The sequence below is a fragment of the Falco naumanni genome, chromosome 11 (genome assembly GCF_017639655.2).
Source record: "Falco naumanni isolate bFalNau1 chromosome 11, bFalNau1.pat, whole genome shotgun sequence".
Lineage (NCBI taxonomy): Eukaryota > Metazoa > Chordata > Aves > Falconiformes > Falconidae > Falco > Falco naumanni.
The window spans coordinates 33,116,982-33,132,440 of NC_054064.1; the positions used below are offsets into that span (position 1 = coordinate 33,116,982).

The 15,459-nt window shown below is 48.5% G+C and overlaps 1 protein-coding gene across 3 annotated transcripts in view; it reads left to right on the forward strand.

Moving 5' to 3' along the window:
- The window catches only part of DNAJC6 (DnaJ heat shock protein family (Hsp40) member C6), a 51,417-nt gene that overhangs the window by 6,133 nt on the left and 29,825 nt on the right, over positions 1–15,459 (forward strand). The window contains exon 2 of one of the 3 annotated variants that reach the window (XM_040611138.1): positions 5,697–5,850. The exons of 1 other annotated variant lie outside the window; for it this stretch is intronic. In XM_040611138.1, the coding sequence (XP_040467072.1) occupies positions 5,838–5,850 (13 nt within the window). In that variant the 5' untranslated portion in view covers positions 5,697–5,837. Of the gene's footprint in view, positions 1–5,615; positions 5,851–15,459 lie in introns of those variants that run through there. One more of the 3 variants, XM_040611136.1, reaches the window with a different exon arrangement.

A 15,459-nucleotide genomic window follows, 5' to 3' on the forward strand; every position in this document is an offset into this window, starting at 1 on the left:
CCGTTCCCAGGGTGATGCAGGGGAATCTATGCTCCTGGCCGGCCCGTGGTGCTGCCCAGGTACGAATGGAGCCTCCAGATGAGAGGGCGAGGAGCATGATCCTTGCTGCGCTGGTCACATACACCCCAGCGTCACCTGGGCTTGACCCACGTCTCATCTGAACATGGAAACGAGAAGAATTTATTCTACAGGAGCAGGAACTGCTGCGGGCTGGCTCCTGGGGTGCTGGTTTGCCAGCTGGTGCCACTGCCATGGCAGTGAAAGGAACAAACCCTGACGGACCCTCCCAGGGACCCCAGTGCACTGGGAGCCTGCGAGGCTGTGCCTGTGGATGGAACCAAGAGTGATGGAAGGCTCCTGCGGGGAAGGGAGGGTCTGGCTAACACTCTCACAGGGTAGGACTCAACCCAAGTTCAAGGCAGTCCCAGATGGAGGATCTGGCCATTTTCGGAGAAAAAGATGGTTTAGAAGACACTGATTTTTCTCAGTTGGCCTCAGAGACGATTTGGAAGGTAGATCTTTTGGCCATATATGTAGAAGTTTATTCATTGCTGCTTGTAAAGATTGTGACTGCTTTGACAATTGCTGTTTTCATGAGAAGACAGGAGGAGGTGTTTTGGTTCTGGTCCTCTTAGGACAAGAAGCAAAGCAAAAAGGGGGATACCACATAGACTGCTGATGGCCTTAGTTAGCTGCTGTGATTTTGGAACTGGTTTCTTAAAAAAAAAAAACAACAAATGCAAAACCCCCCCTAAGACCCTCTTCCGAGGTGGAATTGTTTTGGCTCTCACCATGGCTTTGCTTTTGCTCCTCACCACACTAAGCTTTGTCAGGAGGGAAATGCACTGCTCTAGCATGACAAGAGCCAGGTGAGTTGAATGGAGAGCAGCAGGTGCAATCAAGAGGTATCACTGTCTTGAAGCTAATTCAAATGGTGCTGTATAGCTTAAGTTTTTAAGATCTTTGGTTTATGTTTGAACACACCAGGCCAAAAATAAAATAGAAAAATTCAGATATTCTTTATCCATGGCAGTAATGACCTACAATGCCATGCCATTATTTCTTACAGTTCCCCTGTGCTGCTCACTGGTGGTAGCTGTGGTGGTCCTAGCCCAGACAAGGAGCTTGCTGGCTGTAATCAATCCAATCAGTTGCTTAACCAGGGTTAAACTAAGTGGCTCATCCCAAATGCTGGCAGCTGTGGAGGCTTTGGGGTGGAGATGCTCGTGTCGGTGCTCCCTGCTCCCTGGAAAGGTAGGCAGTGGGACAGACACTTCTAAGAGTATAGGGAATGGGTATTTGCTGGAGTAAAATTGCTGTGGAGGATGTCCAGGAGGAAAGACCCAAGAGAAAAATGTGGCGATGTTCTTGCTTTCCTGGAGAAGAGTGCTGTAGGCACTAGGGACAAAGCTGGCCCCTGTGGTCTGAGGGTGAGATTGCAATGCTGAGATAGGCACAGTTGTCAGTGCTGTTGGTTCTACACCCCGTTAGTTCCTAGGGCAGGAAAGATGCCTGTACTACACCAAGTTTTTCATAACTAGCTAGATTAAGTGTGAAAATTGCAAGCAATACCTCGCTACCTAATGTGTACAGCAACGGCTGTGCTGTACATCTGCATACTAAACAAACACAAAAAGGTGGTGGCTGTTATTTTTTTTCAGAACATCAAAAATTTATCAAACTGCTTCAATTTATACAGGTGTTTAAGCCTCCTTCTGCTGGTGACGTGGCTCATGGCACAGCTCAAACACTTGATAATGTGGCAACGTGTGATGGGGGGTGGTTACTGGGGCGCTAAAGGGTTCTCCAGAAGGTGGCTGTGGCTGAATGCCACGTGTGTTCCTTGCAAGGTTTCGAGGAAGGTAAGCCAAGTTATAGAGCTGGGCTGGGTTTGTTTGAAAAGCCCATTTTGCAGAGTACTTGTTACAAGAATGTTGAAGGCAGCCCACATTCAGGAGTCTGTGAATTAAGGTTATTTCATTATGATCTGGGTGCTTTGGAAGAGGGAAAAGGCACAAACGTTAATTCTCTAGAATATGTTTTGATGGGCCCGTGTCCCACTGCAAGGAGCAAGGCGCACATAAGAGGAGACAGGCAAAAGAAATTATTGTAGCTTGGGCTACAGGGAGAAGGGGCTGCCCTGTGCAGCAGGGAAATGGAAATATGAAATAAGTTTGAGGAATATGAAAGCTGCTTGAGCAAGTCTTACTTTTCTTAACAGGACATGCATTCTTTTTCAGGCAGTGACAGCAGTCCATATCATACAGTACAGCTGGTGTATATACTTCCCTATATGTGTACAACTGGGTTTGGACTTCTTGCAGAAATGCTTTGTGCAGGGAGAGTTCATTGCTTACAGTGAGAAACTTTGGAAAAAAAAGATGTATATTGAGTTGTAAAGGTATTGGTCCAGATATTAAATTAATTTTCAAGCTATTTTTGTAATTCTCACAACACTTCGCAGTTTGAATGTGTTCATGAAGAATTAAGAGTATAACATTTCACCTTAGCTGTTCGTTGAATTGGAGGAGAGGTGGAAAAAATTAAATTGCACCTCAGTATAGTTGGTGGTTGATTACAGCTGTGAAAAGAGACTTTACCCAGGAGAGGCTGCAACCCAGACAGAGAAAAACAGTCAGAGGCTGGCAAATCAATTGACTTTTCCAAGGTCAGTAATGGGGAGAGAGTTTGTATCTCCTGAGTCTTGAGCAACACACAGTCCTCCTTAGCATGTCATTAACATCTCCCACAGCCTTAATGGCACCTGCCAGCCTCACCATTCAAACAGAATACTTCTATATTCTGTAGTACCATTAGCCACCGCTCAATAAATCTGCAAGGATGTTAATGAGATTTTCGAAGTAGCTGGTTCCCTAGTTCTTCCTTCTTTACTCTCATTTATGAAAATCATGTGCCATTTAACACCTTTTTTTAAAAAATTTTTTTGATATAGCATTCTTTACACTTTACCTCCAAAAGACAGAACCATGTGGCCCTTCATTAGCCCAACTTAAAGGGAGAACTGGGGGAGAAGTGAATATCACTTTATACATTCTCTTCAGCTAAAATTCCCATAGGGCTGGAAAATGCATGGATAAGTGTAGCTTCAACTGAATCCCACACATTCATGCTTCCCTAATCCCATCTCTTTGTGTTTGTAGCAATGGTAATTACAAGCAGGGATGGGACTTTGAAGTCTGGTTCCTCCTCCCTCCTCTGCCCCAACATCCCCTGGAGAGGCTGCTTGCTCCCTACGTGGTGCCTGTGCTGATGCTTTGCCAAACCCGCTTTCCTCAGGCTGGAGCTTCAGGCTATGGTGGTGATTCCCCTTTGGGACTCCTCAGAGGGAAGGCAAGCTATGATCCCCCAAACTCTGGGACAGATGTAGAAAGAAACATATTAATAATGGATTCAACAAGGAGAAGCAGGGTTTTTTTCTTTCTAAGCAGGACTGTACTCTGCCTCTGCAGATGTGACAGTGGCATCAACGTTGGTAGGCAATGCTGAGCCAAGGATGTGCTGTGAGGCTGCAGTGGGCAGTGACAGCGAGACTGCAGCTGGGGGAGCATGAATTCTGGACCTGCTATGGTACTGGGAGAAGGGTGAGCTCTAATTTTTGCTGGAGTGAACTTCTCCTCTTTCCTACCCTTTTTCCATGAGAACATTTTCAGCAGAACATTCCTTTTGCTGCCTAACTCAGACAGATCCTTGCTGGTTTGGGGATTTAGGACTTCTGGATTTAGGGTATGAAGTTTTGTCTAAGCTGAGTTCTTTGAATTGGTGCATAAAGGCAGCAGAGGAGGCTCAGGTGACAGTTTAAGATGGGGGATAGGTTGTGTAGGGTGTTGTGTTGTGCCAGGTTCCCCAGCTTGTTCCGTCTAACAGGCTGCAGTTGCCTCCAGTGCAAGCACGCTTGAGTACTCATGGAAGTGTTCCATAGGCTTAATGCGCCCCCTTCACCCAAGAGCCTGGTCTTTCCTGTTCAGGTTGTTACCTGAGCAAGGAAAATGAATGAAAAATCCACCTTGACTCCCCCAGTTTCCCCATTTTTATCCTAGAGCGCAGGAATCGTTGTATCCTAGGTTGACTAGGAGAGATTAACAGATGTGATCTCTTGAAAAAAATATCTGCGCTTTTATATTTTCTTTCTTAAGTTGTTGCATCTGGGTGCCAAGAGGGGGGGGGCAAATACCCAGTCCCCCAGGCGAGCATTGCAGTCCGTGTATCGCTCCATACAGACCTGTGTATTAAGAGCCCAGTAATGAGGGCTAGAAAATACACAATTCTAACCTTGGAGTTTGAGCCATTACTGCTGCTGACTGCGAACGATTTACGTCAGGTTAGTTCATTTTAGTTTGCTGCTTGTCAATCTGCTTGGATTTTTCTGGGAAAATTCTGGGTCACAGATGTACCTGGTCTGCACTGTAATATAAAATTCCAGGAGTTATATAAACAACAGCACATGACAAGATATGGCTGCACCAGATGCCCACTGGCCTGGAGTGTTAAGCAGGAAAGTTTAAGCCAAGTGTCAGTAATATTTCAAGTTATGGTTATATCTACCAAAGTGGTTATTGATGTTACTGCTTCAGAAGCAAACCCACACCATTTTTCTAAGCAGAGTATTCTCTGTCCTTTCTGTAAGAGATGGAAGGCATACTTGTGTCTGGATGCTATGGCTTCTTCTTGCCTTTGATATTCCTTAAATTAAAAAGAAATCAATTTAGAAGAATTTAATAGTGGTCATTTCCTTTGGCGCACCCTTCAGTTCCTCTGTTCCATGTAAAGAAGAAATGACAATGTACTAGCCGTGGCTGCAAAATGTGTCAAGTGAACTATGGCTCATCAGTTGTTCAAGGACGCAGTTTGTGTTGGTCTAAAGTCTGTTCACACGTGAACAGCTAAAATAGATTGGTGAGACCTAACGACAAAAATGGCTTAGCAGTCGGTGTGGCACTTCTTCAGTTGGGTGCCACCAATGTGAAGCCAGCAGCAGCAAGGGCTTGGGATGCCGATGCATCCCGCATCGCCCGCCGTGTGGCTCGGGACTCCCTCGGGTCCTCACACCGATGCGCTTCGGGTTTCTGGGGGCTGAGCGCGGGGCTGCGGTGCCATCCCTCCTCCTCCAGCTGCCGGCCCGCAGCTCGGTGCCCTTGGCCCGTCCCAAGGAATGCGCCTTCCACCGGTAGCGTGACAGAGGGACCTTAAAAACGACGGGCAACTGGGGGAACCTCTTTGGGCAGCCGCACAGCCGAACCCCCGCTGAAGGGCCAACCTGGGGGAGGGGCAGGCTTGCCAGAAGGGAATTGTGTCGATCCAACGCTTTTTGCTAATTGCTGGCGACAGCTGATGGGGGCGGGGGAGGGGACCCCAGCCCCAGCCGCACTGGTGGGTGCAGCACCCTTCCAGCACGCTGCCGCCCAATTCACTGAGACGCTTTCCAGCGCGTACCGGAGCGCGGGGCTGCGGCTCCCCGATTGCTTCCGGGCCCTGGGGGCGGCACCGGGGGCGGCACCGAGGGCGGGGCGGGGCGGCAGGGGGGGCACGGCCCGCCCAGCCCCTCCCCTGGGGCGGCCGGAGCACTTCGCTTCCCTCCTGCCCGCGGCGTCAGAGCAGGTTCTCCGCCCGCCTCGCCCATGAGCCTGCTGGGGAGCTACCGGAAAAAGCCGGGCGGTGACGGCTATGAATCCCTGCAGCTGGTGGACAGCGGCGCTGACGGCGGGAGCCGGCCCGGGGGCAGCGCGGGGGCGGCCGGCCGGAGCCCGGCGCGGCACCAGCACCAGCAGCACCAGCAGCAGCAGCAGCAGCCGCAGCCCCGCGGCGAGGGCGGCAGCACCATGGACAGCTCAGGTAGGGGCGGGCCCGCCGCCGCGGGGACCCGCCGCAAGCGGGGGGGTGGGGGTGGGGTGGGGGCCGCGGGGGGGGGTGGTTGTTGGGGGGTGGGGTGGATGGGGAAGCTGGACAGCCGGCACAATAGCGGCCCTTTGTCCAGGCGCGGGCGGGGGGATGGAGCAGAGCCAACGGGGGGGGGGGCGGGGGGCACCGCCGCACAGACGGGCCCTCCCGGCTGGCTCCTGCTTTCACACCCCAAGAGGAAAAGGTTGCTCTGAAGCTAAAATGGATGGAGTGCTTTGGGATCTTTCCCCAACTGACTTATTTCCCACAGTCATCCTTACTTTTTTTTCCCCCCTCCTCCTCTAAAAAAGCACTCATCAAACTGAGTTGGATTAATTCTGATAGATGATGCGCTGCATGCACCATTTTTTTTTAATCAGGGAGTAGGGGACCAGATGGTCTTTATGACTGGTAATGGGATAGAGAGCTCTTCACCTCTAAATCACAGGTTCAAATTTGCCTAGATAACCCGTAATCGAGAGTACCCATCTGATGGCTTTTATGTGTCTCGAAACGAGCTGGCTCTTGCTCTGGCTGGTCAGATGTTCCCATTGCAGTGACCATCTCCAGCCTTTGCAGACAACTTCTAGAGCTCAGCCCTGCACAGTGGAACACCCTGTTCCATTGTGAGGGGCCACGTTTGATGTCCACCCGCTGTAGCAGGGTAATCTTGCAGCCATACCTGTGCTGCTCCATGAGAGAAAGGGGTGGGCCCATGGCACTCAGCAAGCACTCACGATACATCACCTTTGTTTTAATGTGGTAACCTTTTCTCAAGGGGAAAAAACCCTTCATGGTTTACATTTGGGCTTGGGTGGGGAGAAAACCCCCTAACGACCTGTGTCTGGGCTTGGGTGGGAAGAGGCTTACCTTGATTTATCCCCCCCCCCCCCCATTTTCTCTGATGTAATAAGATTCATGTTTTCCACTTTCCCTTGCCATTTGAATTGGCTTGCAAGAGTTCTTTTGGGGATATGCTTTGTTTATTAACTTCTCTTACTCCTGGACTTCAGGAATGTATTTGAATTTGCTGCTATGATATCTCTGCTACAGCTGCTTGTAAGCACAGTGTGTGTCAGTAGATTCTTACTCGCAGTAGGCTGCTGTGTTACAGTTATTTGGATCCTTACGTTGGCATCTGCTGAGATGGTTAGATATTGCGGTCAGTTTAATATCTATCTTTAAAGCAATTATCTGAATGGGGTTCCTAGAACTTTAAGAACCAAAGGCATTAGTGTTGTGGAAGGTGGCATTCGCATCCAGCTCAGTGTGCGACCATGCTGCAGCTCATGTCATGTCATGGCTTTTGTACAGCATCAGCTCCATGTATTATTTGAGTGTTGCTGTTGCAATCATTCCGTTTGGTTTCTTCAAGCCAGTCCACTCTCTGCCAAGCAAAAAAAAAACCCAAACATGCTCATGGATAGCTAGCCAATATCTTTTACAGGTTTTGTGCAATATTTTGCTACTAACTAATAAGGCATCCCACATCATTAATAGTGTTAATGCCCTCTGCCAGTTTCTAGGATGTTCTCCATTTAAACACATGGGCTTGATCAAGGGCTGTCTCTGGAAGCTAATGGTCGGGAGGTTGGTGTTAACCAGAGTTTGCTTCCTCGAGTTCACTTTGGTACTCGTACTGCCTAAATTTTACAGGCACTATAAACAATGCACCTGAGACTTCAGCAGCAACAAACCTCAAGCCTTAATATGACCCTTGAGTTACGTTTATAGGATATTTTTTTTTCATGTCTGTTTAATAAGGGCTTTCTGGTGGGTGTTTCTAAATCTTCATATGAAATTTGTTTTTAAAAACAACCTGTATTGAGTGTGATGCTCTGTTCTAAACCCGAAGTCCACGCTTGTATCTGCCTTATTCATGTGAACATTTTATACAGATAAATGCTTAATTTTTATCACTTCATTGCAAAGACATTTTTCTTTGCCAAGTATGAAACTATAAAAGCTTGAAGAAATATATCCGCCCCTCAGGTGTGCTTGTGATTTGGTAATTGAAGCTGTTCATGAATTGTGGGACATGATTTATCTTTAATGCAATGTGAAGATGAATAATTATTTGGGGGGGGGGGGGAATTAGGGGAGCAGTGTGAGAGAAAGACAGGAAAATAAGGTGGCTGGGGTTTCGGCTTAACAGGAGCAGGGAGAAAACCACCACCCACCTGTGGTTTGTTTTTTTTTTTTTTATAAATGGAGAATATATTCATATTATAAATTACTTGAGACTCCTCCTTCTCCTAATGATGTTGAAGGCTGAATTCCCAAGATGGGCAGTGGTCGAGCTTATTTCAATTGGGAAAAGAGACCCAAATTCCTTGGGAAGGACACAGGTGCGATGAATTATTGACACGTGACGGTGTGAGGGAGGCGTGCAGCTGGGTCTTGCTGGGGTGGGGAAGCTTTTCTTCTGCATCAGGAGGTAGCAGACCCTGAAGGTGAAATCCTTGAGGTGCCCTGGCCAAACCAGAGCTCGTTATGTACTGCCCACGTGCCTGACCTCCCTTATGTTTCAGTTTTTCTCTTTCTTCTCGCCCCCCCCCCCCCCCCCCGGTTTTAAATAATGACTTCATGTGTGGCGGAGCAGCTTCTGCCTGAGTTAGCAAAATGGCTGTTTGCAGTTAGCGAGGGAAACAGTCCCGAGGTGCGACTCGGTGTCACCAGGCAATGTGGGGCACCTGGGTCCGCCTGTCTGGCCGGGTTATCACTGTGCTGGAGCCGAACATCTCAGGGTGCAGTTCAGTAGTGTCTTCGATTAAGTTAAATAGTTGGAGAGCCCAGCCTTCCTCTTCCCTCCCCGTGCGTAAGATTTCACCTGCAGCAGGGCAGTGTGCTCTGGCATAGAGAAATGGCCTTTGCTCCCTGGAAGATGTGTGTGCAGATTAATATTAAAGCAATTATAGAAGTTAGACAAGAGGAATTGCGCTGAAGGCGAAGCGCTGGCAATTCGGGGCAAAATACCACTGGTTTGGATAGCATGGCTGTATTTGCTGTTGCTGCAATGATGCGAACTCACATGAGCTGAGAAAGTGGGTCCCTGTTGGGTTTTTCTATTAATTTTTTTTAAAACTAATTCAAAGTATTAGATCTTAAAGTATCATCTCTTAATGTGGGCTTCCAATCTCATAAACAGCTTCTTGCAATGAAAATAATCAGCAGTTAGAGCTTTGCTGTGGCTTCTGAGCACTTACGATTATTGGCTTAATATTTTTGGGGACTAGTATTTCTTAGAAAGGGGGAGAAAAAAAAAAAGAGCCAGGAACCGAGAGCACTGTATGTGTGGGAGGGGGTTGCTGTTGGTAGGCAGGGTCTGATGACAGGAAGGGAGCTGGTGCAGAGGGTCTGCCGAGGGGCTCTTTGACCCCACCTTGCCTCTGTGCCGGCATGAGGGGGCTGCGAGCACTGGGGTGGATGCTCTGGCCAGGCTGTGTCCAGAGCCTGAGCCTGGGAAAATCAGAGTTTCAAAGTCTCTGGGACTGGTTCTTGGTTCAGATAGTTACCAATTCTTCTGCCACCATCACCCATGTCACGCAGAGGAGCGCTAACGTGAGCTGTTTAACTGAAGTAGTGACAGTTTTGGTTGCTCCAAGTGCAGCTTGGGGTTCCTCTGTGCTCCCGGGCAGCATAAATGGAAACTCCTGCCCACGGGGATGCTGAGTGCCTCCCTCTTGGGCTTCAGTTTAGCTCAAAGCAGCCACAAGCAGAAACTATTTCAGAGAGGGTGGTCATATCTGGTGATGCTTGTGTGATGACCTTCTCTTCGGTTGCATTAAACTCTGCCAGATTTCAACCAGTCAGAATGAAACCTTGGTCGGTGTGTGATTTAAATCTCAGATTTAAATCTCACAGTGTGGCCTGTTCATACGGGGTTATGCTTAAGTTCTGTGACACCCTGAGTGGTGTTACTTTGTGCAACTTTAGCACGTGCCCTTAACTGCTGAATGTTCAGCTCCTCCTGTGATGTCTTAAGCAGCTTCCGTGGAATATGCTAGATGCAATAGAGTAACATGATCGCAGTGCCCAACTCTAATGGGACCTATACATAATGGCTACCTGCATGTTCCTCCAGCAAGTGTGTTGGGCTGGGGTTGGAAGCTTGAAGACGGAGGGAAGGGGAGATAAGGGGAGACCTGAGCTGAAGCTGGCAGGACACGAAACATGGCAAGTTCAAAAAAACCCAAATTCCAAGAAAAAAAGCATCTGTTCACAAAGGAGTACAAAAGTACTCCTCCTGTCTCTCTATTTTTAAGTTGCTGAAAGTGCTCACAAGATGAGAAGCAGGCAGCAAAAAAGCAATTTATTTAGGGTTTTGCTGTGGCATTCAAGAATGATTTCTTAGCAGCTGGCTGAGCACTGAAAGAAATAGAGGTTCTAGGGAATAAGGTATAGAAGTAACAACAAGGATATGTGTTACAAAAGGAAAAAACTCTACACTCTTCTGTGGTGTTCATAAACTACCTAATCTACAAAATAGCTCTTAAACACTCAGGGGATTGAGTTGCTTGTGCTGCGTGCTTCCTCAGGCAGAGTAACCGCGAAAGAAAAGCATTTAAAATAAATTGCGAGTGAAACTGTGATTTCTTGAAATGTTTTATACTTGCAAACATAATCTGCTGTACGCTGGCAATTCCTTTTCACTGAGTCAGAAGAGAGACGTCTCCATGTCACTGGCACAGGGTCAAAGACCGTCACTGACAATGTTGTCTTGTGTTCTCTCCTAGCTGCTCTTTCAAACGGGGAGGTTTGGTTTAATAACTCTTTTGTTCGGTTGGTGTTTTTTCGACACTTGAATGATTTGGTGTTGGCAGTAGTGTTCTTTTTTTTTTGTTGTTGTTGTTGTTTTGACAGGGAGGAGAAGCAGAGAGAATGTCAATCAACTTCAAAGACTGATTTCATGGCTTGTGCTGGTAGTTCACTATTCCGGCCTCACATGCATTTTGCTCACTGTAGTAAGAACTTCATAAGGGAAAATAGATAACAAATTTGGCACAGTGCTGGTGGGTACCTCCCCAATGTCCCTACTTGCAAAAACCTCTCTTCATGGAAACCCTTCATCTTCCTTAGTTGACAGTGCAAGCAGCATTCTTTAGTTACTACTTCTCAAGTAAAAGCAGATATATCTTAATTCTTCACATTTCCATGAAGTTTACATTTAGGCAGTCTTAAATGAACCTTCAAATAAAAAGCCGTGGGCTCATACAATATTAGTTCTAGCATTTTATCATAGAAAAGCACAAAAAGAAGTTCTTGAGCTTCTCTACCCTGCAGCGTGGTATGGGCTGCCAGCATCCCCGAGTGCTTCCCAGGGGAGGTCAGGGACCCAGTCCCAGCCCACACATGAAAGGGACCGTGACTTCTTGTGGGAGGAGGAATACAGCTTTTCCTGTAGTCGGAGCAGCACTGGAGGAGGGAGGCAGTGCTGCCTGCCTGGACGTGCGTTGCCCAACAGCAGCAGGGATGCACAGAAATCTCCCTGTGCCAGCGGTTCCTTAAGATGTGAACCCAAATCTATTCCTTTTCAAAGCATCTCCTTTAGCAGCTTCTCAGTTCCTCCCAATACCCATACTATATGAGCCCCTTGTAAGCGTATAATGGCTTTATTTCCCCAGCCTGACTTCATCTGAAAAGGATGCTTGTTGCTTTGGGGAATACCAAGGGCAGAACAACATGGGGTCACACCTCTTTTAGAGGTGAAGCCACCAAGAAGCTCTCAGGCAGGCAGTAACGCAGCTTGGAGGCAGTGTCCACCCTAGGCAAAAGGCCTGGCTAGGCGCAGGCCTGGCTAATTGTTGGCAAGTCGCAGTAAAAATCGCCCAAGAAACAAAGAAAAAGCACTAAACAGCAACAACAAAAGTCCCAATTACTTACGCACTTGAATAAATTATTGAAGCTGTCTTAATGCTGGGGATATCTGTGCGGCAGGATGGGTCTGTGCTGAACCCTCCGTGGACTGTACTGGTCCTGATGGTGGAAGGGGCAGATACGGGCTGGGGAGCTGTGGTCCGGGGAGCTGCCTGCGCTGCCTGCCCTTCCCTCCGGAGAGCTGGAAACTTTCTGTGCTTACCTCCGGCAGCCCAGCTTCACCCAGTGTTGCTCATCCAGTTGCAGTTTGTATTACTGCCTCTGTCTGTGTCTTATGCTAATTGCCTGCTTAGGAAAGAAATATTCTGGCTTTAGCCCCGTGTCAGAGCTGGCAGTGTTCTGGGGGAGACTCGCCTCCGGTGAATCCAGCTTTCCCTCCCTACTTGGGAATGGCTGGGTTTTGTCTTGAGCAGGCTCATCTTTAATACACTTATTGCAAACCAGCCAAACTGCGTGGGTTTTGGGGTGGGGGCTAATACTGCTTCGTTTGTCTGATTTGCGACGGTAAGGTGAGCCCTTATCTTCCATTAGGCTCCTTGGCTCTAGCGCATCTCCTGCCTCCCTGTGCCCTTAGGGAGTTCAAACATCTTTACAGCCTGATCTTAAACTTCCCTTTGGCCACGCTGAAGTCATTCCCATGGGCTTTAACCTCTTTTCTTGGGGATTACACTTGCTAAAGCAGCCTTTCATGCCTCCACTATGTGTTTTAAAGCATCAGGATGAGTGAAACCTGGGTTTGGGGGTCTCGGTAGTGGCGTTATGAAATGGCAGGAGCCTGCTCTGCTGCTGTTGTCCTGCAGTTCTACTCTGCATGTGTTTTGTTGTTAAAATTTTTACAGAATAACACTCCAAGACACCTGTGTTCAGCCTTGTAGGGAATCAAACTCTACCAGGAATCTGGGACAGCAGTGGAGGAGGGGACAGATGAGACGTAGCAAAAAAAAATAATACCAGTCCTCAGGGTCTGTGTCAGTCTGAGGAACTTGCCAAGTAATTTGGGCAGGTAGAAGGATGCTCCCTTCCCACAAATGCCCCTTCATTGCTGTTTTAGCTGCCTCTGCTGCTGATTTCTTCCCTTTGCAAATGACCACTTGATGCCTGTTAAAAAGTCGATGTAATTGTGACACCTGGGCTATGTCTGATGTAAGAGAGGATGTAAGTGCATATAACAGCATAGGTATTTTAGAGCCTTTGCTTAAATGTGAAGCTCAGCTGTCCAGAAGAGAGCTGTGTGCTGGAAGGAACAGTTGGGCAGGCTTGGGCTTCAGGGCACTGAGATTGTGCTCTTAAAACGTGGCTGACAAAGGAAGCACTTGGATCTAAACGCTATTGATTATCACTGGATGCAAAGGAGCTGCTTGCCCAGAGGTTTTTATTTAGAAATACGTGCCATCCCTCCCCCTCAAAACAGGAGTTTGAACTCTTCCAGTAATGTCTGCAAATTGATTTGCAAGCCCCTGAAAGCTGAAGTGCTGAGCGTGGAAGATACACTCAGTGTGGGGAACAGCAGGAGCTGGGGATGCTAGGGGTCGGTCCCCAGGGGTGTGGGGACTCTGCTCTGCCTGGTTCAGTTTGCCTGGCTGGCTGCTTTTTGCACACATATATCCCTCCATACGCGATGCACCTATACGAGGATGCTTTAATAATGTTGTGGCAGGGGTGCCTGCAGCAGGGCTGCTCCTCCTGCCCTTTGCATGCTGTGTGGGCTCTTGTGCAATGCCAAGGTGAAGCCGGTGAATACGATGATGGGGCCACGGCAGCCTGGCTTTAGATCCCTTAATGCTGGTGTGAAGTCACGTCCCCCATTACACAGGCTTTGCTGGGGAAGCTGCATGTGGGAGGAACGTGAGCTGCGGCTGCTCCTGCGCTGGCTGGCGGGGCTGCTGGGGGGAGACAGAAGCACAAATAGTGTCATTTTTTGTTGAGTGTTCCTTAAAAACAATCCAGGCTTTGCTGCTGAAGCCACAACAACGGTGGCTCAACTTCTTTCAGTTTGGGGACCTTTAAAAGGGCCATTTCTGCCGAGGCACACGGCAGCCTCCACCGGATTCCTGGCTCCCCTTTCATGCCATGTCCTGGTAATAGTCCGGGAGGAGAGACAAGCAAACAACCATTCCCCCCCAAAAACACTTTGTGGGGAGGGAGAAGGCTGTGGTGGAGCAGCTGATAACTTCCAGAACTATGTGATTTGGGACATGTATGCAGCAACTAACAAGTTGGGTTTTTTCCTCTTCATAGTGTCAGGCTCTCATGGTACCGTAGAAAGAGGATACAGAGGAGCATTTTGTACTCCCAAACTAACCTCTTCTTTTGGGAGGGTGGGAGATGAAGGCTTTAATGCTTTTCTAGAGAAGAACCACGGTGAGGAACAGGGAAGGTTTTGCTCTTTCCTTGCTTCGTCTCTAAAGAAAGCACAGGCAGTAATTCTCTGACAAAAAAAATAAAAAATTGACATTGAAGATAGTGTTACATATAGTCTGGGCAGACTGAGGTAAACCTGCTTCCTTTCCTATGGTTTCATGTCTGCTTTTTGTCTGCCCTTTACAAGCAAAAAGGGTCTGTTTACTCTTGCTAAGTAACCTATGAAACGCAGTACTTCGCTGCTGATCTTCAATTTCTAGACGTCTTGCTTTCACCTCCCTGCTCTCAAGCTAAGTATTGCTTCATCAGCATAAATATTCAGACTGACATGGTCTTAAATGCCTTTTAAATGTCAGCTCATTTCCCCCTTAATTCTCTGGAGAGCTGGAATTCATGCCCTGTGGTTTGTAGGGTTTGTGGGTTGCCTAGGGGGGCTGGTGCTCAGGGATCCCCCAGGCAGACAAGGACCACAATGTGCAGCCCTTGCAGGGAAAGCTTCCAAATCGGCTATTTCTCGCTTGTTCCAACCCGTGAGCATCTCCCTCAGCTGGTAGTAGAGTAGAACCCTCTGTTGCTGGCCCCTCCGTGGTCCTCTGTGAAACCTCTGGCTGTGGGTGATGGCGGCTGGTGCCAAAGCAACCCCCATCACACAGGGTCACCCCCCTTTCATTCACCCCTTTCTGGCCCCAAATCCCAGTCTTTAAAGCGGGGTTTTGTGTCTTTGTTTAAGTGTCTTTGGTTTTGAACCTAAGCACAAACACTGCTCAGGGGACTGCAGCAAGAGGAGCTGAAGCGAGTGGTCCTTTGTGAGGGTACGGGAGGAGGGAGGTCTCTCCCTTCTGGATACAGTGCCGTTTCTTTCCCTGTCCATGTGGAGCAGCAGTTTCCTAGTTTGGCTAATACATACACTTTGGGGTTGCCCTGCTAAGGGAAGACAGGTGACAACAGGTCTCTTCTGACAGTATCAATGGATATCAGTCTCTCTGCAGGCTCCCAGCACCCTGTGGCTGTCCTGCCAGAGCACTTTGTGTCACCCTGCCACAACACCTCTGCCTTTGGTGAGCAAGTCATGGGGGGACAGCAGGCAGAGGGGCTGTGCTCAGCTGTTTCCGTACTGGGGCGCATCCTTCTGAACTCCCCTGGCGATCGCAGCGTTCCCTGAATCTGCACCCTGCTGCGGTGGCATGTGGCTATGGGGGCGCAGTGTTTCCTGCGGTATCTTGGCAGCCTCTCTGCCCTGGGAGAAGTTCTCTTCCTGCGCTGCACATCCTTCTCCTGATGCTCTGTAAAATTAGCTCAAGAGCGAGGAGAGAGCTGAAGTGCTTT